This window comes from Nestor notabilis, unplaced genomic scaffold (assembly GCF_000696875.1).
Source record: "Nestor notabilis isolate BGI_N333 unplaced genomic scaffold, ASM69687v1 scaffold10841, whole genome shotgun sequence".
NCBI classification, from domain to species: Eukaryota; Metazoa; Chordata; class Aves; order Psittaciformes; family Psittacidae; genus Nestor; species Nestor notabilis.
This window is the reverse complement of record NW_009916119.1, coordinates 57,653-85,569: the sequence shown is the minus strand read 5'-3', so window position 1 is coordinate 85,569 and position 27,917 is coordinate 57,653. Positions and strand designations below refer to the sequence as shown.

Sequence of the window (27,917 nt, the reverse complement as noted above, 5' to 3'; positions counted from 1 at the left end):
ACAGTGATGCCAGAATTCCCTGGCAGGGATGGATTGTCCGTAGCTGTTCTCTGTGGAGGACTGACAATGATGGATCAGATTTTACATGAAAAAAGGCAGTGAACATAGAGGCAGGCACCTGAGGAGTGTCGGATGTGTGTCATCACTCTCAACACCAAGGAGTACCGTAAGAAGATAAAGTGAAGGGCTGCACTGAAAGAGAATGATACGATTCCTGGGCTAGATGTTAATGTTATGTACTTAACATGCTTTATTATGGTTAGATAATATTTTATATGTTTGCTCTTTCCTGCTGTTGAAATGGTGACTATGTAGGAATGATCTACCTACGTATACAGGTTGTGAGTAGCAGATGGGGGGTGAGAATTATTTGTGCCCTGCTTTCCAAGTACTTTCTCCAATCTACTAGTGTCACTTCTGATATTTAAACTGATGAGTTCAATCAAGATAAAATGGTTTAGGGATGTTTGGTTTCTCTTGATCTTCTCATTTGGTGGCAGCATGCTGTAGCTTCCAGTAGCTGATTCCGTAGATGAGGTTGCTAGTTAACTTTTGTGCTGATTTCCAATGAAAGCTCCAAATGCAACCTTCAGATTCACTTGTCCGTCTACTGAGTAAATTCCTGTGTCCTATTTGAGTCTGGAAAATCAGTTTCTCCTCAATCACGAAATGCCTATGCAGTTCTGCAACTGTACTTAAGCTTGCTTTGTGCCTGTGATCTTTTCATACTTCTATATGGAAAGGGAGGTCTTAGTCCATACCCTTCTTAACACAGTCCTTATTGGGTTAAGTTTTGACCTTCTTCCTTCACTACCTCTTCTGTGCCCTAACAGACCCCATATCAGCTAGGGGAAGCTGTCAGCAATATGGGGAGACCTGGGCACATCAGGAACCAAATGGGGCCTGTTCCTCAGCCCATTCCCAGGCCTACCACCAGAAGGATGCAGTGCCATCAACTAATTGCCCTAGCGCGAAATATGACAGGACACACTATCTGTGGCCTCCGCTAATGGCAGAGGCTGCAGGGAAACCCATCCTTTGCTGCGGCTGCTACGCTGAAGGACGGTCCTCAGGTAGGTGAGTCCTAGCTGTTGACCTGTAAGTTAGGTGAGTCTCTGAAGCTGTTTTGAAACTTAACACATCTGTTTGCGCTGTAGTTGTAGGTGGGGAGAGGTTTGTGAATGTCTTCCTGCCATCGCCTTGTCACCTGTCTGAGCTGGGTGTTTGTGTCTGGACTCCTAGAGCTTCCAGATGCTGAGCACCAGCAGTCGGTTTCAGCAGTTTAGCTTGTTAATAAACACTGAGATTCTTCTGTTTGTTTTAGCTCATCAGTCAGAAGGCAGAGCTCGATCTGTGAGCCTGCAATAAAGGCTGGCTGTGAAGCTGGGAGCCTGACTTGTAATTAATAGATGGGCTCTGCATAGGAGAAGCTGGGGGGAAAGGCTGTGAAACTGAATCTTGATGCAGTTGTTCTCAGGTGATATTTTGAGAACTACACTCATTTAGACTGCAAACCATATCTTAAAATTTAGTCCAAACATCACTAAATTGCTCTGTTTGGAGACAGCTGCAAGACCTGCTCACCTGGATTTAGGTTTCTTCCTTCATTAATGTCTTTTTCTTTATGTTTTCCCCTTTCCAATCTTGGAAAGGTGAATAACATCTCACGTTTTCCCAGGAAGAGGTTTGAAACAAAGTTTTTAAATTTCAGTGTGTGTTTCTTGTGAGCACGTCGGCCACACCAGATGGAGATGATATGTGTGGACTTAAATACAAATATTTTGTATTTTTCTTTCTCATAGTTACAGGAGCACTGAAGTAGCAAGTAGGCCAATTTGTTGTAAATGCAATAGTTCTGCTTCCCTGCTTGTGGAAGCCTTAATCAAAGCTAAGTTTTGATGGCAGCAGACAGTCAAATCCTCCTCCCTGTTGCTCGTTTCTTGCATGGAGAAAATGAAAGTGTAGAAAATCTTCCTGGCAATGGAGAGAATGATTTAATGCCTCTGACCTTCTATAGCAATTTTCCACTATAAAAGAGTGGTATTAGAAAGAAGATGTAACTCCTTTCTTATGGGGCTCAGATTCAGGTTTTCTACCTGTAGTTTTCAGCAAATGATATGAAATGATTCATGAAAGCACTTGTAAGCAGTGCAGCAAACCCGGTAACAAGGAGGAAAAATACTAAAGGTTTGACCTTGCTTAGGTAAGAAATACTACTTAGCATATCTGCTGCATCTTTATTTCTTCTGAGGGTACTGTTGTTCTTATGTGTGCTGGGTTAAAATATCCTTGAGCCCAGATGTAACCATTCTCCATTAATAATACTAACACGATGGCTTTCTAGGGCCTCTAAGTAATCTCAGGTCTCGATAGTGAGAGGATCCTTTATTTTCCTATCTTTGTTGCAAAGGTGGGAAAACAATTCCTGTTTTCCCGTGTTTTGTTGCGAAGATGGAAGAACAACTCCTGTTTTCTCATCTTTGTGTACATATACATACGTATGTACAATATATGACCTTGTGTATATAAAATGTATAAAATATATATATTTTAATATATAATGAACATTGAACACAATTCCTTGAAACCACCAACTTGTTTTTTATAACTTAAACAGAGGGCTTTTGTGATGTGATCACTAAATAAAAGGCTTTCTGTAGTGTAATTGTTTGTTTCTCTGCGTGTCGAGGTTGTGTATTAACCAGAAGAGATGCAAAACCCAGTAGCACTGCAGTTTCGACAGCTAGTTTTGTTGGTTTAATTCACAGATCTTGGAGAATGCAGTCTCTAGCTAGATTCTTTTGAAGGCACTGGTATGTCATGGTTTAGAAAATAATCTGACCAAACTGGTGTGTTCTGATAGAAAAATGTTTGTAATTTCAGGTTACTGAATCTTTGTTTCTAAAAAACTAAACCAGTGTGTGTGTGGGTAAAGGGCACCAAACCAAGGCATTCAGTGCAGCTGGGGCAAAATCTCTTTATGGGAATTTGACAGCTTTTAGCCATTGTTGGGTGAATTCTTACTTTGGTGTCAGAAAAAACATTGCTGGTGATGAACTGGTGTTAAATTTATGAACTCGCTGGTTTACTGGAGTAGTTTAGGGAGTGTTCGAGCCGAGGTGCCTCTGCTTCCACAGCTTTAAGAAGTTAATTCAAAAGACTGCGAATGTTATAAAAGACAAACAGATTTCACTGGGATTTTTAGACACTCCAAAGAAGATCTCCTATGAAAAAGATTCCCTTTGTTGCACGTTTTTCTAATAGGAGCAAAGCAGTTAATCTGCCGTGGTGTTTAGAACCACTCAGATTTTAGTACCTCTTTTTGGTAGAACTTAATCTGCGTTAACGCAACAAAGCATGATTTGATCCTTCTGGAAGTACTTGTTGGAAGTGTGATTTCACAGTGCAAGTGTGAGGTTTCTTGCAAGGACTGCCCAGCTTTGCTGGTGTGCTTTGGCAGGTATGGTGGCACCTGGTGGGGTCAGTTGTCCCTCCCTCTGTCCTCTACAGGCCCAATGTATGCAGATGAACTGAGCTGTGTGTGGAGAATGATCATCCACCTCCCTTGCTGTGACCTAGGTCAAGAAATTGTTTTCAACTCTAGCATTTGATTGCTATCCTAGGAGAAGGTGTTCTGGCAGACTGCTGGCCAACATGTAATTCACAAGTTTGAAGTGCCCTGTCAAACTGGTAAGATGGGAAACTCTTGCCAGCCTGCCTGCATGCAGTCCCTTTGTGTTCTCAGACCTTCACAGCATACACCATGACTGCTGCTGAGTCAGAAATACTCAGTGGTCAAAGGAATATCATGTTTCAGATGGAAACATGTGCTACTTCTTTTTGCTTCTGAAACCTTTAATTATCTATGTTTTTATTTCTTTTCCTCCTTTCCCCCACCCCCCATGTATCATGGAGCTCTCTTATGACAGCAAACTGATGCAGAAGGAAGAGTGTTACACAGACCGATGATCACTTTAACATCTGCGGATGGAACTGTTCTATTTGCATTACACAGATGACCACCAATTGAAAAGTATTTTATTACACAAGATAAAGTGTTATAAAAGACTTCTCACCCTAAATGTCAGTTAGTGGTAACATTGAATCCCGGTTGTTTACTTGAAATTGATGCCATTTTGCTAGGATGTGTGTGAGAAAAGTCTTTTTTTCTAGTGGCTCTGACATTATTTTTCTTAAGCCTGAGTGAAGAGAGGGAGAAATCGTAAGCTGTATTCGGCCACTTAGCTGTCATGTGCTTCTGTATCTGGAATGCTGGATGCATAAAGCTGCTGTGGCTTCTGCAGGCTTCAGTGCTGAAGAGCAGGGCTCTCTGCCTTCTGTGCTCTCCAGGGAGCTGAGATGGAGTCTGGCTGGGGGAAGCTGTGTTCTCGCTGCTGACAGCTCACCCTGGTTACCTGGATGTTGTGAACACGGGTAAGGCTGTTTGATCAAGTAAACCCTGCAGCTCTCTGAGTAACAGGTAGAGGTGGGAGTATTACCTCCTTTTTATCCCTAGATTAGGATAGAAGTCCTACCTTATTACGAAATTACGTCCCATATCAAAAATATGGATGCCTGTTATCAGAAGAGGCAATGTGCTTGGGAATGCCTGGACACTGTGTGGGGTGCCTTAGTTAAGAGATTTAATACTTCTGAAGTCCTATCAAGAAACCTTTCAAAAGTAAAATCCCAACAAACCAGCCAAACCAGCCAACCACAAGCACATCCCAAAACTCCAAAGCAAAAACTGAATGAACAAAACCTCACCTGCAACATGTACTCTTGGGCAGTAGAAAAATCTCTATTTCCATTGTTCATTCTATTTCATTGTTCATAACACAGTTACTGTGCCACATTAGTTAGTCAGACACTCATGTCTCCTTCCTGTTTAAGCTTTATCTCAGCTGGATGTGTATGATTCATTTGGGCTTCCTTTTTTAAGTAACAATAAAACTGCAAATTTGGGTAGCTTGGGGAAGTTGAATGTTTCATCATGTTGTCATCTTGATACACAAAGCATCTTATGGAAATGTTAACTGTATGGAAAAATTTTCATCAAATTTTAGCTTTGAATAAATCTGGTAATTCTCTCTTTCTGCTTTAAGCTCTGTTTATGAGGTTTATACTATTCATGCTAATATAGATAGTACTTTGTGAATGTTAAGTATTAGAAGTGGGACTGAGTGCACCCTCAGCAAGTTCACTGACAACACGCTGGAGGGAAGGGATGCCATCCGAAGGGACCTGGAGAGGTGGGCTGGTGTGAAACTAATGAAGATCGATAAGGCCAAGTGCAAGGTCCTATGCTTGGGTCAGGGCAATGCTAAGCACAAACACAGGCTGAGGGAGGTGGATTGAGAGCAGCTCTGAGGAGAAGGACTTGGGGGTGTTGGTTGATGAGAAGCTTGACATGAGCAGGCTTCAGTGTGCTCTTGCAGCCCAGAAACCAACCGTATCCTCGGCTGTATCAAAAGAAGCGTGACCGGAGGGCGAAGGAGATGATCCTGCCCCTCTACTCTGCTCTCGTGAGACCCCATCCAGAGTACTGCATCCAGGTCTGGGGCCTCAGACATAAGAGGGATGTGGACTTGTTGGAGCTGAGTTCAGAGGAGGCCACGAAGGTGAGGCAAGGGCTGGAGCACCTCTGCTGTGAAAACAGGATGAGAGAGCTGGGCTTGTTCAGCCTGGAGAAGAGAAGGCGCTGGGGAGACCTTAGGGCAGCTTCAAGTGCTTAAAGGGGGCGTACAAGAAATCTGAAGAGGGATTTTATGAGGGCGTACAACATTAGGACAAGGGGGAATGGGCTTAGACTCAAGAGGAGGAAGGTTTAGATTAAACATTAGGAAGAAGTTCTTTGCTTATGAGGGTGGTGAGACACCGGCACAGGGTGCCCAGAGAAGCTGTGGCTGCCCCATCCCTGGCAGCGTTCAAGGCCAGGTTGGACGCGGCTTGGAGCAACCTGCTTTGGTGGAAGGTGTCCAAGCCCATGGAAGGGAGATTGGAACTAGGTAAGCTTTGAAGGTCCCTTCCAAGCCAGTCTGTGAATAACTGAGGCTGAGGCTTAATGTCATGGACAAGAAAATTGGTGCTTAGTACTTAAGGTAAAGCTATCCTGAAGCTGTTCTCAGAAAATGTCACATGTCACTGTAGCTGTTTACTTTTGAACTACATTCAGCAAGGTACTTTTTTCTGAAATTCGTGTTGGTTTTGCCATTGTAGTTTGGTTTTCTTCCATATTCTGAAATTTTACTTGCTTGTATAACTTAAAGCAGTCTAGTCTGAGTTCTCTACTTAAATTCAGAAACTTTGCTGTATGTTTTTGCAGAGGAGAGCCTACAGACATTCGAGTGGAATTGCCGTAAGACCTAAGCCAGTCTTAGTGTTTATAAAGGCTCTTTCCATGCTGATGGATGTTCCAGTATTGATTAGAAGGTTTTAAATAATGACTTGTTGCTGTCTTGCTTTATAAACTCATTGTAGCATCCAGATATCTTAAACCACTGGTACCACTTGAGAAGCCAGCGAAGGAGGTAGTATCGCCAGAGACGACCAGTCCTCTTGGTACAGTAAAAATAAAGTGTGTTTGCTAAGACATGGCATTGCATAAGGCCAGTGGGCTGCTGGTTTGACAGACTCTCTGCTTGCTTGTTTTGATGCAGTTGGCGTGTATTGCTGCAAGAAGTAAAAGTAAACAGGTTTTGTTTATTTATAGTAATATAAAGCCTTCGGCCTCAAGAATTTCAGCAATCCCCTTAGTACTTAGTCTTAGTGGCTGAAGAAGTGTTTCAAGTCCAGGTCTTGTGGAAACTCCTGAGCTATACCACAGTTTCTAGACAGTGAGCCAGGGATTTGAGACTGTGGAACAGTTTCATTTACTTGGAAGGAGCTCAGTGGTCATCTACCTTATGCCTTTTCCTAGGAAAGTGCTGTACATTATATTATGTGGTCCAAGCATAATGCAGAAACATTACTGTTACAGAACATCATTAGCTAGTTAGTTGTCTCTGCCCTTCCCCGGATTTAATGCTTTAGAAAAGGTAAAGTAGAAGATTGCTCCAATTAAAATTTGTTTTTCAGCTTTTGCATGTTGTTTAAGCATGTGATGTGTACAAAATGGATGTCATGCACGAACAGCTTTTAAATCATGATTTAAAAAATAAGAAAATCTAAACTGTGAGGCATTGCTCTTCAACTGTGTGTGTCTCATGTAAAATAACCCATCTTATATCTAAAGGAAAATCTGCTGATAACTGCCTTATGTGAGATATAAGGGGTGCGTTTGATTTAGGTCTTTTTAGGAATTACCACTTGAAATGCAACTTGTACTTACAATGTAACTGAAACCTTTCAGAGTGATAGTTTTGAAACACTTAGATCTGCCTGTAATAGGCATGAATGGAATGGGTCATGTTTATTCTGTGAACACGGAGGTACTGTTTCAGTGTGTATTAGAAATCAAAAGAAAATTAAGTCTACCAGTTTCTTTAAGAAAGAGATTATTTAAAGCTTACTCATTCAACTGAAAACTCTTAGCTTTAGTCAGCCTTATTTATTATTTAACCCAAATATGGAACTGCAGAGCCAACTGGTATCTCTGGGAGAAAATCTTTTCTAAAAAGGAAAAGTAAATGGAAAAATGAGATAAGTAGATCATGCAAACAGAGTGCTTAAGGAAGCTGCCTCGGATCTCTCTGGTGGTGGTTATTTTTCTTATAAGAATTGGCTTATATTGTGCAAAGCCGGACCTGTGTGTGAGCTGTCTTGCGCTCCCTTTCTTTCTTTTCCCTTTACATTAGTGTTATTTCAGAAGCCTGAAAGCACATGTTCTTGTTCCTGTTTTGTTGCTGTTTGTGAGATCTTCCTTTAACATCAAAAAAGCCCCTTGGATTTTTTAGGATGTGACTGATGCTTGCCTGAAACAAAACCCCTGCTTCCTCTGAAGCATGAGGAGTGTTCTAAGGCAAAGCCCACAAAATACTGTTCTTAATTCGGCAAAGTGCATATTCCATTCAAAACTATGGGATATAAAATCATAGGTATTTTCCCAGTGTTCATTTACTTAGGGTTCTTAAATATTTGTATATTAATTGTTAATAAAATATCCCCTCCTAACAGCCATAATACATGCTGATACTTGCTGTACTTTTTTTGCTGCAGCATTTGCCAGTCTCCATTTGTATGTGATGGGCTCACCATATCTGTTGCTTTTTGGGTATTCTTTGAGGGGTTTTTGAAATTTAGTTTTGACAAACAGATGCTTCAGCTTTTAGTAAATTCCAACAGGTCATTATTTACATAATAAAAAGAGTAAATAGGAACATATTTAAGACTGCAGTATTATGTGCTTGGAGATGGAGCATATTCTCCATCAACTTTCGTATTGCCTTAAAGCACACATACAGAGCAGTGGCTTGTTTTATGCTCTCCTACTTGCTTGTATCCAGGGATGAAACCTTTCCTCAGCATGCTTGCTAAATCCTGCATAGCTTTTAGGATGTCAGATAAGGTTTTCCAGAATTAAAACTTGCCTTACCATTCAGCAGTGGTCCTGGTGAAAAGCTCCTGCATGACCTGGGGGAATGATGAAGCCTTGGAGAATCTTTTTAATTTCAAAATGAAATGTTTGAGAGAAAAAGGCTTCAGGTAGGGTTAGGAGACACTGGACATGGTAGGTGATTCTTGACCATGCCATGCACAGAGGTCTGTCTGGTTTGGGGTGTGTTTATGTATAGAAAGTTGTATTGCCACAAAGCTCTAGTATTTTCTCCAGGTCAAAAAGCTTACTATGAACCAACAGGGAATTGCTGCATTTTGACCTGCTGCATTTTTCTTTTAGACATCATCAGTTTCTATTTATTGTACTGTTAAAATAACTTTTTTTTTTCTCATGACTTTCAATTTTTTGCTCTTGGTAGCTTTGGATTCTGCAGTGGTCCATCCCTTCCTGCTGGCCAGCTCACTGTAACAGCTTACAGCAAGGCTGTGAATCACCAGTCTCCACTGGGATATTATCCCACCTTTCACAGCAATCTGAATGGGTAGAAATTGTGTTTTATTGGCTTTCTTGGGATTCATGGAACACTGGAGAGAAATGTGCATGAAACATTTCTTTATCCAAAGATACTGAAAGATGGTATCTTTTAAATACCATCAGCTTGTATTTTCGGATTGCAAATAGCCTTTCAATCCAGCTGTTTCTTTGCTTCATTAAGTCCTGGCAATGGGCTGATTTTTACAAAGCACAAGTAAAGATGTGATGTTACAAATGTAAAATTAACTGTTTTGTTCAAGATGAGGAGATTTAAGAATTGCCAGCTGCATCCACAGCCATCTTGCCTAAGAGAGATTTTTGCCAGAGAGAAGAGATGGGAGATCAGCTTGAATCTCTCCCCAGTTTTCCTGTTACCTGTTTATATTATTTCATGCAGCAAAGTAAATAAGTAGCTGTAAAAGTGGTAGTGTTGCTATAAATAATCAGCCTGGTGACCTTCTCCTCTTGAAAATGTCGGGCGACTTATTTTGATTCTGGCCCCTCTGAACAGAAAGAACATGACAAAGGTGTGTTAGTGGTTCTGGCTGTTTCCAGTGTGAAATAGGTGTGATTTGTGGTTTACTCATTTAGTGGATCTGGTTTATCAGCCAGAAGAAAAGCCGTAGGTTTGTAATGTTTTCACTGTTGGTTTACTTCTCTGGGTTGGATGCTAGGAACTTACTGTGTCAGCCTTTGTATCAGTTTTTGCAGTAATATGGCTGAGTTTTACTGTGATTTATGACTTTGTGTTAAAACCTGAGTTAAAAAAATCACTTTTCTTTCCGTGGCTGGGAAAGAATAATTACTCAGATGGTTTCCCCACTGTGGGTATGAGCATGCACGAATGAGCTGTGGATGAGCTGATGTGAAAGGGGTGTGGGTCTGCTGTTGGTTTCACTCCCGTTGTTGCAAAGGGAGCGTCCTGTTCTTCACCCATCCCAAAAACCTCTGGGTGTGACAGTCCCATTTTCTACTTTCCATACTAGCGCTTCAGTTCTTCCCTGGGGCTGGCTGTGCACTAGGCAGATGAGCACAAGTGCTGGAATAAAGGAAGAACTACACACAGATGATCAGGATGGAATTTAGGAGTGGGAGGAAAAGTATAGAATCACCCCTTGCAGCAGCAACATGACTTTAGATCACTTCAGGGTGCAGATCTGTATTTGACCTAATGTTCTGTTTTCCCTCTTTTCTCATGGGAAGTGTCATGAGGGTTCTTGTGCCTCAGGTGGGAGTCTGTTCTAACAGCACAGTGACTTGCACTAGGGAGCAGTACTGTTTCAATGTCCCAGGTTACTTGCAATTATACCTGGTCTAGTGGAAGGTGTCCCTGCCTGTGGCAGGGGGTTGGAACCAGATGGTCTTGAAGGTCTCTTCCAACCTGAACCATTCTGTGATTTTATATTTGGGAGCATTCATCTTGTGTGACTAGGTAGGGAGCTGTCTCCTCCCTTTCTCTGGTTCTCTATCCAGGATTATTCTTCCTGGGATCAGTGTCTGCCCCCTGCATCACACAGCACTTTGCTTCAGCACTGCAGAAGGCATCCTCAGCCTGAATCTGTCCCTTCCTTGCTGCTGGAGAAGAGGCTGTGTAAACATTGCTCAGATTTGGAGGAGCAGATGAGAATGAGGGAGGGGAAGGACGCTGGAGGCACACTGAGATCACACAGCATGGAAAAAACCATAGGAGTGCAAATTTCATTAAGGTCTCCAGTAAATACTGACGTTACAGGTATGTCATCGGTGCAGGCAGTACAGTAGTGCCACAACATACTTTTACTGCCGGGGGAAAGGTGTTACATAGAGTCCATATTTCCCCCATGTAGAAAATGAGACAGGCTTCTGTGTGCAGAAAACCTGTGAGTTTGTGTTTGTAATTTACTCATTCTTAAGCTGCTTAGCAGAAGTGGAGGTGGAGGCTGTAATTTCAGCACTCACAGGAGTCTGCTGTGTGCTCACAGTGAAATTGTGACAGAAGAAGAGGTAAAAACTGGCAGTGGGAAAGGGGAAAAGTGCAGAGTTGAAAAACAAAGACTGTGCCAAGTGGTAGAACGCTTCATGAACTGCCATTGGGTGGTTTTCTGGGAAGACTAAGAACCACAGGACTTAAATAAACGGACCAGATTTGTTGCACTTCATGGAGCAGAGGTCCGGAAGCGGTTTTAAGAGGTAGTGTGTGCACAGCTGTGACTTGCAGTGGTGTGACGTGGGCTGGAGCCTGCATTAGGAAGCCATAGAAATGCACTGAGCTAGTTAAACCTCCTGAGATAGGGCTTGTGCTCATGAAAGGCTGCAGGAACACAGACTGGGAGAATTTTCCTTTGTCTTGCAGAAGAAAGGCAATTAGTTGAAGGAATTAAAATGAACTTGGTCAGAACCGTTCACTTGTAGAAAGAGTAGAAGATGGTAGTTTTGTTGTCATGTGCTTCTCCCTATTTATAGGACTTGTAGGATTTACAAAATCATCGATCTTAGTAATTTCACATCACTTTCATGAACACAGTGAATTTTTTGTAGTAGAACTTTAAATTCATGTGCAGAATAAATTGAGAAATAATGCAGCTTCGTAACAACCCAGCAGATAGCCTATATTCTTGTAAAATTAAAGCCAAAAGAGAACATTTTTAGTTGAAGTTCCATGTAAAGTGTGTTTTATCTGTTTTTACGTTGTACATCATACAATATTGATTCCTTCAGCCATTTGCCAGAGACGTGGCAGCTTAGCTTTGACTATGTAGACTCAGACGTTGAACTCTGACTTGTTTCACGAATACAGCCAGAAGCTATGCCAAGTTACATGGTGAAGGGAAGAAGGCACCCACATGATGAACCTACTGTGCTGCCTCTAGCAGTAGGTTAAGAGTTAAGCACAGCTTAATTGCTGCTGCGTTCTATATTCATTAAGTATTTATATAGAGAGGGGCAAATTATGTGAATGTGATTTATGGACAGAACTTAGATTGTCAGTGGTTTCTTACAGTGTTCCTTTTGCTGATGGGTATGAATAGTTTCTTAAGGACTTCAGGAAGCTCATGCTTTTGTCTTTATTGCTCCAGTGCAGTGAAAAACTAGGAGTGTAATTACACTTAATGTGAGTATGCAAAAAAGTAATGTTTGAACATCGTTCAGTTTATGTGTCCTCTCTGTCTCACTCTGTGGAGCTGTCTTAATTCCGAGACAGATGAAAAGCAATGAACTGTACATGCATTTAAAGTTATTTTAGAAGCTTATTTCTGCTGTCTTACTTGCTTTCAAGGTTGTCCTCAGGCAGGGAATGAAACTCTGCTTGAGAAAAGGCTGGTGCTAAACTGGTATGTGATTTAGTATCAGATTGTCTTTGGCTTTCTGTAAAGGTGATAGCAGAGTTCTCTTAAAGGGGAAAAAAATTCCACCAAACACATCAAATTTACCAGTTGCCCTCCTGTTACTGCACTGCTGTAGCTGCCTGCAAGTGATGTCGAGTGTTGACTGAATACAGGTGCTGGTGGTAGCAGGGACTGTGGGAAACGCTGCTGTTGCCAGTTTTGGGTTTGCTCATGCAGTGAGCATCTCTTTTGATATTAGCCAAGTCACTTCTTATCATTACAAGACCCTTGGGTCCTGCAAAAGGCAAAATCTCACATTCTGTGCCTGCTAATGACAGTATAAAGAACAAGTGTGATGAAAAAAGTCAGTGAGCGTAGTGTGGACGTGGTCCACCATATCTGCTACAGGCATAAGCCCCCATGTTGTTAATATGCTCAGAGCTGTGCTAGGGCAGGGGAGGGAGGAGTGTGCTGGTACCCCCAGGAGCTGCACAGGCTGTTGTTAGTAACCTTCATCCTGCTCCAGCAGGGTCTGCTGCTGGCTGCAAGCACAGGATCATGTGCCTGGGCTTTCAAGCCTGTGCTGTTCCCTGTTCTTCACAAATTACCTTTTCTCCCCACTTTTTCCTGGTGGAAACAGTGTTGTTTTGGGCAGGTAGGAGAAGGGCGCTTGGGAGAGGAAGGGTAGGAATAAACTAACTCATCTCTTGCCGCTTTGTTAGATTTCTTTTTAAAACAGGGCCTGGGGGGAACTTCATTAAACAAAGGATATTATAATTGTGTGTAGAACTCCCTGGTTATTTTATGAGCACTCATACGTAGGCATCAGTGATGCTGAACGCTGCTCTATTTAAAGGCGATGAAAGACCTCTACTAGATCAGATCTCTTTGGTTGTGCACAGAGCTCTGATAATTCCTGTTAACAAATCTTTTGTGGTTTCCCACAGAATTGCTTTGCTTATCCTCTTACATGAATGAACCTGTTGTGGAGGACAGCTGAAAACCTAATCTCAAACCCTGATAATACGTAAATACTAAGGTTTTACTTGTTTCTAGTTCCAGCACTGTTGCTGAGCTGCTTCTCTGCTCAACTGCAAACCGGTGAAGTAATTGATAGATACTTACTTTGACCCAGAGATGCCTGAGAAAAATCAGTGCTGACAGAGAAGTGCCAACACCTCATCTTACTGAAACACAGTTTGACAAGTATATTTGGATGAGATTAATTCCATTCTAATACTGGTCTGAAGTGCCTACCAGGTCTGTTTCCACAGCTAGTGGAAAGGGTGTTGTTAATACTAGGGGGAGATGTGTTCATCTGAAGATAGAGAGTTGCGATGCCATTGGGAGGTGTCCCTCCTCAGCTCCTGGGAACTCATTGCAGTCCCCGAGGAGAGGGTGAGGAGGGGAAGAAGAGCCAACCTCCATTTGAGATGATGGACATTTGCTTTTTTGAGGCACAGGCTTATGACTCTGTGGATGGCTCGCTTCAGCCTGGGAGTTGCTGCAGCCAGTTTATTTCTTGGCAGCGCTCAAATACCTTCTTACTTTTTTATTATGTTAAATAGCGTATAACCATTCACTTCTGAAATGCACAGATAAGAATACCACGCTATTTTTCCTCTTTGCTCTCCTGTTATTGTTACTGTGCTTCTGGCATCTTTATACAAACACTTCGGCTGTTTTTCTCACATTTTCCATTTCTCTCTGAAGGAGACAGCTCAAATGCTCTGTTTCTGTCTCTAGCCTCTGTTTTTATTACAAACTGCAAGTCTTTCCTGCATTGGCATCATTTTAGCTGATTGCCTCGAATCTTGAGGCAAGCTTCTTATTTCTAATTCTTTTCAGCTGCTGTTTGATACCTTGATAAGCAAACCACTGCAAATCCTATTTTGGTGTGAACCTGCTTGAATGGAAATGAAAGGCTGACCTTTAAGTTTATAAAGCACTGATAGGGAATTGGACTAGATCAGGGGGAAAAAAAACCCCAACCTGTTAATGATGAAGACAGTGATTTGAGTCTTTGGATACCTGTTTTCATTTTATGCTTTCTCCTAGATTCCCTGTTAGGGTTTTCACCTGAGGTCTTTGTGTTTTGTAAAACTTGTTTAAAAGGATATGAATGGTGCATCATGTTTTTGGAAAGGATGATAGGATAAATACATCATATACTCACAATATTTGATGATGAACATCCAGTAAGCACTGCAGATAAATTTGAAATGAAGTTCTATGATATTTAAACCTGCATCTGCTGAGATATAATGCACATTTCTGTTGCTAAAAGCATCCATTCTCCAAAGTAACTACTGACCACTAGATGCAGAGTAGCTATATTGCCAATCACAGGTTTGTTTTTTTTTTTCCCTTTGGAGCAGGCTGGCTGCATCCGTTGTAAGTGGCATTTAGCCCTGGAACTCCCCGGGGGCCCATATATCCAGGCTGCCCACCTGCTCGGAGGGATTCCCAGGCATGAACTGTGCCCGAAATCACTCCCAGGTTTTGTTCTCAAGGGAATTGTTTGGCCCATGCCAGGGAACAAACAGCAGTCCTGCAAAGCTCGTTCAATGCTTGGTCCAGTAAATACAACAGTAGTTTCAAATAAAGATGATAATCTCTTGTGCTGCTTCAGGGTTGTTCAGGGAGGGAGATGGAACATGTGTGATCACTGTGCGATTTTCTTACAGTGTTACACAGACTATTAAAAAAATGTTTAATGTCCTATTTATTTTTTGCAGAATATTTCTTTGGACATAATTATCTTTTTCAGGGGTAGCTGAGAAATGATTCTATCATGCCCATGACAGGGGGATTGGAACTATATGATCTTAAGGTCCTTTCCAACCCTAATCATTCTATGATTCTATGTCCTCTGTCTATTCATCTCTTACTAGTGCTTTGCTCAGCTTTCTCGTGTGCATGTGACTGAACAGGCCAACAGCCAAGTTTATATTTAGCACTGCACGAGTCAGCATCCTTTCATGCCTTAATCGCTGTAGTAACAGGAAACCATTTGGGAGATACAACAAATGATGCAGAATTTTTTCTTTGCTGTCAAGTCATGGATTGTCTTTTTCCCATCTGGAATCTTCAGGGAACCCCACTGAAGATCAGTGGACATGGTTTTTCAAATTTGTGTTTTGCTGTAAGTACTGAGATTTTGACAGTTTTTGTTAAAACATTAAGAAAAACAAAGGAGGAACAAAGGACAATTGGGACGTGAATATGAGCTTATTCCATGAATGAACTCGTGCATCATGGTCAGAATTTACTCTTAAGGATCTACCTGTAGATACTGAAAGAAGCAGCATAACACACATTTCTAGGTTTCAATCCAGAATTCTGGGGATAAAGATCCTCTTACGAACCCACATGTAAAGGAATATCTTTTTTTAACAGACACAACAGTAACTTCGATTTCTTGTTCTGCACAAGTGAAGCCCTTGCTGTTCCATGTGTAACTGAATGACCTGGACAGGCTTTTGAATTTGAGACAAAATCCTCCCTAACTTCTAGAGGAGACCCTAAGCTTCCGAGCCTTCAGTGAGGTTATAATGGATCTAGATTATTAATAGTTTTCAGATTCCTCTTCCTTTTTGATACTCATTGTTTAATCATTAATCTTACAACAATTGGGTCACTGTTTAAAACCTTCCAAGACACTGCTCATATTTTTGTCTTGGACTTAACAATACTCAGCTGTAGCACGTATCTTCCTAGGGCTGCTCTGGCCATGGTACCTTCTATCATTGTTATGAGTTTCATGCTGCTGGGTCAGAGTGAAAGATTTAGCTATAAAATTTTATGGCAGCGTTAGCTGCAATTTGAATAAAACATAAGACGTGCCTTTAGGCTTGCAAGGTCTTTTGTATGCCAGATCTTAATGAGTTGATAACTCAGAAACTGGTGATGACAACTTTTTGGGCTTTGGTTGTTTTATTTTTTTTTACCAGCTCTCTGAATAAATGTACTCCCATTACCCGTTAGTCCATTGGGGGGTTTTATCAGCTAAGAAGAATAATTTTAAACCTAAATTCAAGTACTTGGTTTAAATTGGCTACAACTGGCAGAGTTACTTTAACTTATGTGATATGGGCCATGCTGTGGGTAAAGGTAAACTTATGTTGACAGTTTTATATTCCCCTGGGTTCTGTCTATTAAAAAAAAAAAGTAAATGTTTAGTTAGCAAAAAAGTGATGATGTAAATTCAAGAAAGATCAAGGACAGGTTTAAGGGGCAGTTAAGATTTTTTCTCTGTCCCCAGACGTTGCTAATTCAGGGCTCATGACCTGTGTTGCACTTGAACCTTGGATTGTAACTTCATTTATGGTAATGGAAGTCAGTTAGAAAATAGCAGTATTCCTTACTCTGCCATTTCATTTTATTCCTCCTGCAGTAAGATTGGATGAGGCTTTGAGCAATCTGGTTTAGGGGAAGGTGTGTGTCCCTGCCTGTGGAAGGGGGTTGAAACTAGACGAGCTTTAAGGTCCTTTCCAACCCAAACCATTCTGTGATTCTGTGAAGATGAATTCTGGTGTCTATGGCACAGGATGGCTGTCATGAAATGCAATACTGGCGTACAGTACTGCCTCTTCTCCCAGACATTAAACTCTGAACTGTTGGATTCTGACTGAATTAATTTCTTAAAAGGAGGTTTTGCAATTTGGACTTCTGTGTTCCCTCCAGTAAAACAAGTGAAGGGCATGTTTCCTCTGCCTGTTCTCTGAAGATTTTTTTTCATGGGGTGTTTTTTTTGCTGAGCCTTGGAATTTCTAATAGTCAGAACATTTCCTATGAATAAATACAATATTCCAAAACACATTTTGCTATCTAGAGTTTTAAAAAATTGCTTTAAAGAATTTTTTTGTCTCTCTGTCAGATGTGTTCCCCAGGTGCCTGCCTATCTTTTAAAGTTTTAAAGCATGTTATGCTTTAAAGTGGAAGTGATTCTGTAAAAACGTTAGTGGCTTTCATGCCACGGTGGTTATTTAATTCTTTCTGCTTTAAATCTTTTCTTTTTTCCTCCCAATATCCCAGCTTTAAACTAAGCTTTGGCCTCTGCAAGTCTTGCTGAGCTGGTCCTTCCCCATCGGGCAGTGCTCTGTACCTCGCAGTGGCAGAGCATAACTTCATCTGTCAGTGAAGTTGTCTTTGTGCTTAAAGGCTTCTCTTGGTGCTCCACAGGGGACAGGTTTTCCCTTGAGGCTGGTCCTGCAGGTACTGTGTGACAGGGTCCTGAGCCACCTGGTCTGATGTGGCTCAGCTTTGTGCAGGGCTGGGACTAGGTGCCCTCCGGCTTCCCGCTCTGGAGCGTGAGCAGTTCTGATCTTTGTCTGTCAGACTTCCCCTATCTGTGTCTCATTAGTTAGCATGTGTAATCCCAGACTTTTCCCCCAGATTAATCTTTATCTGGATGGAAGCTGTATGTCAGGCAGGTTGCCAGATGAGTTTGGCAAGACTCTCTCTTATAAAAGAAAGTTCTTACAGATGTGGCAGGAAAATGCTGCAAAAAAACCTATGCAAGAATTCCCCATGGCCAGGCAAGAGCAGTCTGGTTTCCAGACCACAGTGCCACATAGTGCTGTCTTAGTGACCCCTCTTTCAATATTAGGTGCCCTGCTTCATAAAATGGCTGTTTAGCAGATATCCCATCGTACTGAAACAGGTTATGTCAATGATGAAGTGATTTCTGCTTATATTTGATCCCTTGCTGTTTCCCTCTATCTTGCAGTAATTCATCTTTCCTCTAGCCCCAAAGTAGTATCCCCTAACGTCCTTTCTTTTAAAACCATCCCAAGATAGTTCTTAACTTATGTTCTGGAGGAGCAGATTTATATTTTTTAATTAACGTGATTTGAAACTCCCATTATTCATAGATGTAAAAGATTATGTATTTTCTTTTTCCTCCCAAATGCTTGCCCTCAATTCCTCCTTTTGGTAACAAGTTTCTAGAATCAGTTATGCACTGAATTTTAGCTTTGTTTAATAGCTTTCTTGCTACACTGAATGGAGTGTAATTATATAGACTGCCATGTGCTATCAAACTCAGAAATCAGTTGTAGTTAAATCCACAAGACTGATGTTAAATCCGCTAGAGTCTCATAATATTTTGTGACAAACCAAGTATCTTTGTGTTGGTACCCAAAATACTTCACATGGGAATTATCTAAACTAACTGGTTATCATAGTCAGGGCAAACTGTGAGAAGATGTCTTACTCAGAGGTAGATAAGAGTGTTTGCTAGAAGTTCATTTATGTTACAGCTTTTTATCTTAGTGTTTTAGTTTCTCCTTTACAATAGGTTTGAGTATAGGAGTTAGAATATTGTATGTAGAGATACTTACTCTAGTCTACACGGTTCAGTCGTATGCTCAAATGATTCACAGCCTGTGTTTGCAGCTTTGTCTTTTCATGTACTTGGCTGCCCCAAGTAAAATTTAAATACTTGAGATCGTGTTGTAGGCTCCTCTCATGTTACACCATTTTTTACCTTTGCCTGTAGAAGTACCTAATCAAAAGTATGGAAGCAACTTGTCAAAAGCTCAGGGCTCATCAGACTGAAGATACTGGGGCAACTTTTTTTTTCTGCTTTAAAATGGGCTCTTTTGCTCAACATCCACATTGTAAAAAAACTACAAACACAACAGAAGCCTAAAAAGTAGGTTTTCTTTCCCTTGCCCCTGTGGAGTGAGTACCTGTTGTTGCTGCATTCTGTGCATCACCTCTAGTGGTCTGCGTTAGCTTCCTGTAGAGTGCTCTGTCAGGTTCAGGAGTGATGTCCTGGTCCTTCCAAGCTCATAATGGTTTGAAGCCAGAATACATGAAACATGCACCAAATGACCAGACTTGTTCTGCTATTACTGAAATTGATGGTCTCTAATGTTATTGTAGTATTTTTCTTTTATTCTCATACTAGCTATTAAAAGATGCCTTCTATCAGAACAGAGGTAGGAGGCTTTTTGCAGACTGTCTCTGGAGGAAGGGTTGTCTGCTGCATGCCTAGAGGACTTCTAAAACCAAATAATTAAATACAGTCCTCTTTAGATGTCTTGATTTTTCTAATTTTAGTGTGTTCTTCTAATATTCGGTAATGAAAGATGGCTGTTGAGCTGCTTCTAGTGTATGCTGTTACTTTGCATAGTGACTTATATTAGTTTAATATAATAGTACTCTAAGAATTTTTGGCTTTTAATGTCATGTTATTTTTTTGTAAAAATAATAATAATGTAGATGTGAAACATTTTTCTTCAAATTTGAAAGCTGTTAAATAACGTAACTGCTTTTTTTGCCTGCTAGTAATTTGGTAAATTATAATAAACTGTGTTTGTGGTGAAGTTGCTGACTTTCTCATTTCATTTTAACTTCTCTAGAGAAGTTGGAGGTTGCCCCACCATCTCCAGGACAACTGAAACATGGTAAAAGAAGAATGTGTGTTGAATGTGGTTCAGTACTTGTGCAGTCTGTGTTTTGAATTGCTTCATCTTTCTCCTGCAAGTGCTGGTCTATCCTCATCGCTGTCGTCTGGAGTAACAGAAAACCAAAGCAAGCACCAACAGACATGCTGCCACCTTTATTTCGTAACACCTCAGCCAGAGAATGTGCACCATTTAGTGAAAGTAGGACAGAAAGCCCAAATGAGAGCACGCTGTTCAAGGCCAGCAGCAAACACTGGTTTTCTAAGCCAAGCAGTGTTGATGCTGCAGAACCTTGTGGGATTTTTGTGTTCAAAATTATTGACTTGCTTCTAATTGCCTGTGTTTTAAATGGACTGAGAAGTGGGATAAAATTGCAGGGAAATTGGAGATAGATTTGGTATTCTTTGTGATACCATGGTCATTCAAATTCTGGATTAGTTTCCAAATCAGTGTATTTTGTGGTTCTATACTCTCTCACTTAGCAAATATATGTAGTTGAATGTTTTCCTGTTCCAGGTGTCTACACTTAGTTCTCTCTGGGGTTTTTTTCCCCTTGTTTCCTGGGGTTCTGTTTACTCCCTGGCTTCCAAAATTCTGGTGATTTTGGTAAGAATTTGGGCTCCCTTTGTAGCTCCAGAGCTCAGTACACACATTTTGAAAATACTGGCTATAACTGTCATATCTGTGTGATTTTTGTTGGGTTTTTTTTTATGGTTTTGGGGTTTATGTCCTGCAGTGGTTTAAAAAAAAAGTTGGTAGATTTCATACATTCTGTGCTTTAGTCTTTCACTGGTGCATTTAAGAAGGTCTCTGTGTTCTTACGAAGTAGCCCCAGAAGTCCAAACATGTTCTAGTACCTAAGCATGAAAGATCTCTTGAGTGTGGCTTTGTTTTCTTTTATGATCATGGATTCATGCTGTCTGTGAGAGGTAAATGCAGAAGGGACTCATACCAGTTGCTTTTCACACGACTGTGAGGTTTGTGCACTTTTCTTTCTTCCCTCTTCCTATGCTGCCTCTCTGTAAGTTTATGAAATACAGGAATTGTTGGTCCCATCTGAAGTGGAAAAAAACCTAAACCCAAACAAGTAAAGAGCTGATGCATTTTAAATGTTAAAAAAAAAAGTTCTAACTTTAAGCTATATTTTTAGTCACAAAGTCTGTCCTCGGTGTTGTATTCAGTCTTACGAAGCCAGCACCTTGAAACTCAGCTGGAAGCAATGCTATGCAAATTCAATCCCATCTCTAGTAGAAGCTTACAAGCTAAAATTTGAGAGAGAAAATGAAGCAGGGCAAAAAGGAATGACACGGTAATGCTGTTCTAGTTAGAAATTATTATTCAGACCAGCATGTTCCAAGTTTCTGCAGTATAAAATATTTTCACACAGGGTTTCCTTGGAGTTTCAGGAGTAAAAAGAAAAAAAAACACATGAAACAAAAGGTGGAACTTGATTTCTTAAGCAATGTATTGAGGAGCAGCTTCAAGTGTGACTTGCTCTCAGCATAGGTGCCAAACAAAATCAAGATACAGAAGTCTGGGTTGGAATAGTGAGAAAATTAATGCCATGAAAACCATCTGAGCATTTGTAGATTTAGTTGAATGAGTTTTGATAAGAATTGCCTAGATCCAGGCAATACTCTTAAAATAATGCCTGAAAAAGATGGAGCTTTTGCACAGGAATAGAGAGGGATTTGCAGAGAAAGGGGCTTTGTTTCAAGCAAGAGAAGAATACAGAGAGTCTATTGAGACAGTTTGGTTATCCTTAGTGATACTGTGACACTGGTTGGAAGGACTAAATAGTACCAAAGTTTGTGTAATTTTCAGTGTTTCTCTTGTGCTTTAGTAGGCATAAGTGGCTTCTATCCAAAATTGTACAAGTATTTGCAGAGTAAGTTGCTTTAACTGGTTCTTCACGAGCCATTAGTAACGCTTGAGTGTAGCAAAGAGTTTTACTAAACCTGCAGAAACAAAAAAGTCACCAATAGAAGTAGTGGGAAAGGGATTTTGTGTATGTTCTCTTTGTTTCTCTTAAAGGCAGTATTAAACTGACATTTCAGTTGTTGTGAACTAGTGAACTCTCACAAATATTTATTTTCTCTCTGTTACTTATTTCTTTTAGTGTTCTTCCACAATGCAGTACCTTTTGTAGGGTTTGGATTTTTGGATAACGCAATTATGATTGCTGCGGTAAGTTCACTATTTAATCCCTCCATCGAGTCAGTAAGCTTCATGTTGTTCAAGTAGAATAAAATAGACTAGACTGAGAGCTTCAGTAAGACACTGTATCAACTCACTAATTTTCTGTTTTAACTTTTCTTCTTTAAAGTCCATGCTCTGTTCTAAAGTTCAGCCTTTGCAGAGTGCAGAGGAGCGTTGTTCCTTCTGAAGGCCAGTATTGTAACAAATTTTACTCGACTGAGAAGAAACTTGCTTTTCTTTCCTCTCCTAATTTGTGCTGTAAGACACATTTATGATCCTGTAGTTGATAGGTTTTTGTACTGACTGATGATGTGATTATAACGCATTGATGAATATGTCTTCAGGGTTTTTACTGATGTGTTCCTTTGTTCTGAGTGATGCAGGCACTGTTAGTGCTGATGTTGATTTGTACTGATGTAGCCTGGCACTTCTGACTAACACTCTTGACGTATTTTGCTTGTTTGGAAGATTAAATGGGCTAGTGGAACAGGAAGATCTATAAAGGCCAAAGATAGTGTTCCTCCTGTAGATTTATCACTGACAGTGTTGTTTTAATCATGGAATAATTGAGGTGGGAAAGGACCACAGGACCTATTAGGTATCTAGTCTTTCTCCTGCTCAAGACCTTCCTCAGGGTCTGTAGTCTAACCTCCTGCTCAAAGCAGGATCAGCTATAAGGTCAGTCTAGGTTATCCATGTGGGTTATCCATCCTGTGGGACTTGAGCAGATCCAAAGGCAGAGACTGCAGAGGCTTTCTGATCAACCCATTCCAGTGCTCAGCTGTCCTCACAGTGGAAAATATTCTCCTATATCTAACTGGAACTTGCCTTGTTTTGGTTCATGCCTGTTGTATCTCATCTTTGAGCCATGTAGTGCTGTTTCATCATGCAGTTTGCTGCAATTTTGTTTCTTCAGCTGAAGAAGTAAGGAGCTACAATACTGTGTTTTGTTTGCTCAGTATTTGTAGAAGTTTGTATTCAGAGCTATACATTCAGCTAAGAATTATGGTGGGGGAAATGGTACGCAGAGGTAGGGGTCAGTTTTACCCATCAGCTGGCCATTATGGAAGAATATGAAATATTAAAAGAATATCAGAAGTAGGCTCTTGTCCTGGGGAGAAATATATATGCCAGGAGAGTAGGAGTTGTGCAAAGCTAGTAAAAGTAATGTCCATTTGTCCTTTCAGTGTCAACATAAACAAGCAGTAAGCAGTACTTCTGCTGGTTCAGTCAATGTAATCTATTCTAACTCCAAATCTCTCAAGTAATGAGAAAATTCTTATTTTTCAGGGAACCCAAATAGAATTGTCAATTGGAGTTGTCCTAGGAATTTCAACTATGGCAGGCAAGTAATAAAATGCAGTATGCGTAGACTGATAGGCACGCTCCTTATTTTAGTCTGACACTGGGCCACAGGGTTGGAAATGGCTCTTCCTTGGTCTTGCAGCTGCCTTTCCTAATAAAGAAACAACCTATGGTTGAAGCAAGGACATATTTCATTTGCAGAAATGGAATTTCAGTTCACATAACTTTTGCAGTGCTTGTGTCCATTTTAATCTAAAAGCTCAAATCCTGAGTTGCTTAGGAAAGTGTACTTGCATTTCTGTAATGGGACTGCTCTAAATTCCCTGGGGTCTGATATTTACATATGCGTGTTTATGTATTTGTAAGTTGCTGTTTGCTTGCAGTGCTGAGTGAAGATCAGTGTTGGTGTCCTTTTACTGTGCTGGCCCATGTTCTTGGTGGCTTCTCTGCCTCTGTGTGATACCGTGGGAAGGCCCAGCAGCCACCCTGCTCCTGCACTGGACCAAAACTGATAAGCTCTGCTCAACAGCTTTGGTGCCTCTGCAGTGTCAGAGGAGAGGAAATATCACTGGCTCCATCAGGTGCAGTGTGGCTTGAAAGCACACAGAGAGCTTAAATGCAGAACAAGAACTGTGCAGCATTTCTCTATTGCAATGCAAGACAGTCACAAACAAGCATATCTCACTAAGATCTGCAGTGAAATCATGTATTTTAAGTGTGTAGCTTCATTCAGTCATATCTACAGTATTCCTAAACTGACACAGTTCATGGGTGTGTTGAAATGTTTATCAAAACTACATAAATGAGTAACAGCTACTGCTGTTTCCTGTGCTCCTGCACCTCTTCAGGCACTGGAAGGCCTTGTTGGTGTCCAGCATTAGCTGCATGAAACTGGTAACCACCCATGGCCATTTTTAACTCTGATCTGAAAAGTCCTTACATTGGTTTCCAGGTGTCTGTGATGTCTTTTTGTACTTATATGAAGAAAACTTGACAGGTGGAGAAAAATAGTTGCACTTCCTCTTATTGTTAGGCTGCTGCTGCTACAAACTGTAGTAAGGTCAGAAGGAAAAAACTCTAAAGAAACTTACTTCCAGCCTTTTATGCTGTACCTGCTGAGAAGAGTGACAGTCACTGGGGTGGGGAGGGAAGGTAGCTGATTGGTTTTATTTGTAATTAAAATAATACTTTCCCTTCTTACCCCTTTCTCTTCCCTTTTCCTCCTTCCAGCTGCAGCTTTGGGAAACCTTGTTTCAGATTTAGCTGGACTGGGGTATGTCTGAACTTGTATTCAGAATATGTGTATTTTATTTCCTCTCTTGCAAGCACTATTGGTGCTACTGAACTAAGCCATTATAAACTGCTGAAATATGATTTTTTTCCTAGATCTTGAATTTTGCTTCAGTAAACTACGTGACTGTAGAAATATATTCTGTCCTTGCTAAGAAAAAGTTGGACTATTAGGTGGTTCTTGCCGAGGTTCAAACTGCAATGCCATAGTTCTGAAACAGAATAACTGTCCTGTTATTACAGTATTACATATTTTAAGTGATAAAATTGGGATTGGCATTTAGCCTGACTCAGTGTGGTCTGTAAGCAATGCTTGCTTTTAAGGAAGTTTTAATGAGAACTTTTTCTGCAAAAAAGTGTTTTCATTAGAATACAAAATGGAAAAAAAATATCTTTTGTGTTCCCACTTTTCCTCTATTTTTTTTCCTGCAAATAACGACGCTTATTACTAGTGTTGTATGTAACCTTTCCTCCAGTGACGGTTAACAAGCTCTGCCAAAATACAATAACACTAACACCAGTTTTGTCTTGCTGCATAAAGTTGTTCTGGAAACACTGCATATTAAATCAGTAAGAAAATGAGTGAACTTACAGTGCAAAATGTGACCATCGGAAGTCTGATGATCACACTTCCCCATATTTACCTCTTGATGACTTTAGCTGAAGGAAAAGATGTTCATTTTAAGTTCAGTGCTTCAGATATTTCAGTATCATCAGTAGAAGGTAATGTCAGATCCAAAATCGCTTCCTCTTGTTCTTCCAGTCTTGCAGGTTATGTAGAAGCTTTAGCTTCACGACTGGGTCTGTCTATCCCTGATTTAACTCCCAAACAAGCTGATATGTGGCAAACGCGTCTCAGCGCACACTTGGTGAGTATTCTGTAGGTAGGCACTGTTTGTGTGGAGCTCGTTTGGTTTCAAGTAATATGTGATAAATCCTGTTTGTCACTTTTTCATGATCACCAACATTCTGCACATTTCCTGGAAGGTTTAGTTGTGAGCCTGTGGCAGGGAGCATTATGAGACTGGATTGTTTTGGGCTTGGGGGGGATTTCCATATGCAACAAGCCACAAGTGACTAGTACTGTGGATAGTCTCTGCAGTGACTTCATGTATGCTATGGAGATATCTGGGTTGAGCTCTGGATACTGCGATAAGACAGTTTATCTGAAAGTTACAACCCCCTAGTAGTTTACTCCTATACATTGTCAAGTGCTTGTTACTCATATACGTGTTCTAGTTTGTGTTAATTTCTAATATTTTATAATTAGCTTTCCCCTGAGTAAATTTTCATCATTTGAGTAATATTCTCTGTCTGGGTTTACAGCTGTGGGACACTCATCTTGCAGATTCATTTTCAGGATGATTACTTAATTAACATTTAAATATTTGAAGTGGTCCCACTTCACCAATGAGAACATTAGTTTATTTTGATTAAAGAAACAGATTATAAGAAACTGAGTAAAGAAACATTTTTTTCACTTTGCCAGAATAGAACCTTCATGGGGAAAAATATCTTTGCAGATTTAAGGGGAGAGAAATAACAATGGCTGATGAAAGCTAAGGGAAAAAGTCTGCTTTTAGCTGTGATAGATCAAAGCATTGAGCAGGGAAGAATTGACATGTCTGTGGGCTGCTCTCTAGTCTGCCCAACATAAGAGTCATCTTGGTGCAAGCTGAGTCTGGCAAAAGCCTGTCGTTGCACTGCAGTGCATTCACAGCACTTTGCTGTGAGGATAATTCTGAGCATCTTTGCCTGAATGCTGGCAGTTTTTCTTTTATAGCCATTGTCTGAAGTTTCTCCACACCAGTGCATCACACTGGTGATGTGTGTGGTCAATGACTGCTGTAGCTGAACCCAGGACAGTGGTTTGGATGTTGCCTCTCTTACTTTTGTCTCCTCTTGACTTCTATGTTTAAGTCAATTGTGAAAAATTGTGAAATGTCTTCCAATCTTTTTTATTTATTATTATTGTCTTCCCCTTGTGCCTTTGCAAGCCATCATTTTTGCAAGGAGTTCCTCATTCCTGACTTTGCATTACCACATACAAGCAGATACATTTATCATTGCACATAAAATGTGTGTGTATGTTTTGTTGTTTGTTTCCGTCCTTCCCTGCTTTCCTGTCCAATCCTTTGAATCTGTCTCCTCCCTTACCACCTGTGCAGCTCTTCATGGGTCGTTCCCCTCCTCTTCATTCAGAAATGTGTCTTTTATCACAGCACACACTGTTTCTAACTTTGTCATATCTGTCTCTCTCTCATAGATTGTGTTTCTAGTCTGCATGCTAAGAAAAATGTGGCTCCCAACTGAAAACTAGAACAAAGGGTCTGTTTTCCTGGTTGTGTTGGTACTACACAGCAAATGAGTAACAACTGATCAGTGAGAAACATAATTTTTTTCCCCCTTTCTCTAGGGTAAAGCTATTGGAGTGACCATTGGCTGCATTTTAGGAATGTTTCCTTTGTTGTTCTTTGGCGATGAGGAAGAAAAACTGGAAGAAAAAAAATAACCTTTTTACAAGACATATACAAATGTAAACTACTGTACCTCAATTACTCGATTACGCTGTCAATATTTAGGAATTAACAGACAGTAACAAATGTATAGACTTGGGAACAAAACCTTCAGCATGTCGTTTTATGGAAACACTAATTTATTGTGGCGTTGTTGTGTTCAGTACTTCTTTTTATAAGATATCATCTAACTTTTTATTTAATTGTAAATTTTTTAAGTGTTTTCACTTATGGCAAAATGTTTACCACTTTCCCCTTTGACCTTATTCTTTAATGGGTTATTACTCTAATAATCCACCGTGGGTGACAGTATAACTCTTGAGTTGCATATTGGTTGCTTAACAGATGTAATTGCATGACAAAAATCTCACTGCTGTTCATCAGGTCCTTCAATGCAGATTATTAAGGAGGTCAGTGATGAGTAATTTGAAGTCCCTCACTTTGCAAGATGTCTGGTTGCCCCCTGCCCAGCCATTGTTTTGCACTGCCTTTAGATTAGATTCTTCGGTGATCTATGACAGTCTAGTTTGCATTTTTTCACAACTCTGATTAAGTGTATCTGAATCGTCTTCTGAGACGATCATTTTAAGGATTTCACAAGGTAAGTGTTTCCAGCGTAGGCTCTTTACCAAGTCCATTTTTCAGTGGTGGTTTAACACCTTCTATACTTCTATATTCGCCTCTGTTTTTCCTTTGTAAACAATATATTGAGAATTGAGATATCTTAAATTTGTCTTCCTGCGTTTTGAGTGTGGTATTAAAGAATTCAGAGCATCTGTTTCAAAAGTCCAAACAACTGGTTTTTTTTACTGTTCTGCTTAAAACAAGGTGTGAATAGTTAATTGGGTGGATGAGG

General features: G+C 40.5%; 1 protein-coding gene across 1 annotated transcript; it reads left to right on the top strand.

The window, feature by feature from the left end:
* The first annotated feature begins 1,006 nt into the window (after positions 1-1,006).
* On the top strand, positions 1,007-27,917 carry TMEM65 (transmembrane protein 65). The gene is made up of 7 exons (XM_010024449.1): positions 1,007-1,073; positions 19,707-19,751; positions 21,871-21,938; positions 23,241-23,295; positions 24,486-24,528; positions 25,309-25,414; positions 26,962-27,917. Exons 1-7 carry the CDS (start codon positions 1,010-1,012, stop codon positions 27,055-27,057), a joined length of 477 nt encoding a protein of 158 aa, XP_010022751.1. The 5' UTR covers positions 1,007-1,009; the 3' UTR covers positions 27,058-27,917.

What these genes read in the sequence shown, in the direction of transcription:
- TMEM65 (XM_010024449.1), top strand. Translation starts at nt 1,010, where the DNA reads ATGGCAGAGGCTGCAGGGAAACCCATCCTTTGCTGCGGCTGCTACGCT. An exon ending in CGCTGAAGGACGGTCCTCAG is followed by an intron (nt 1,074 to 19,706) that starts GTAGGTGAGTCC and finishes TAACTTCTCTAG; the next exon opens with AGAAGTTGGAGGTTGCCCCA. An exon ending in CGCGTCTCAGCGCACACTTG is followed by an intron (nt 25,415 to 26,961) that starts GTGAGTATTCTG and finishes CCCTTTCTCTAG; the next exon opens with GGTAAAGCTATTGGAGTGAC.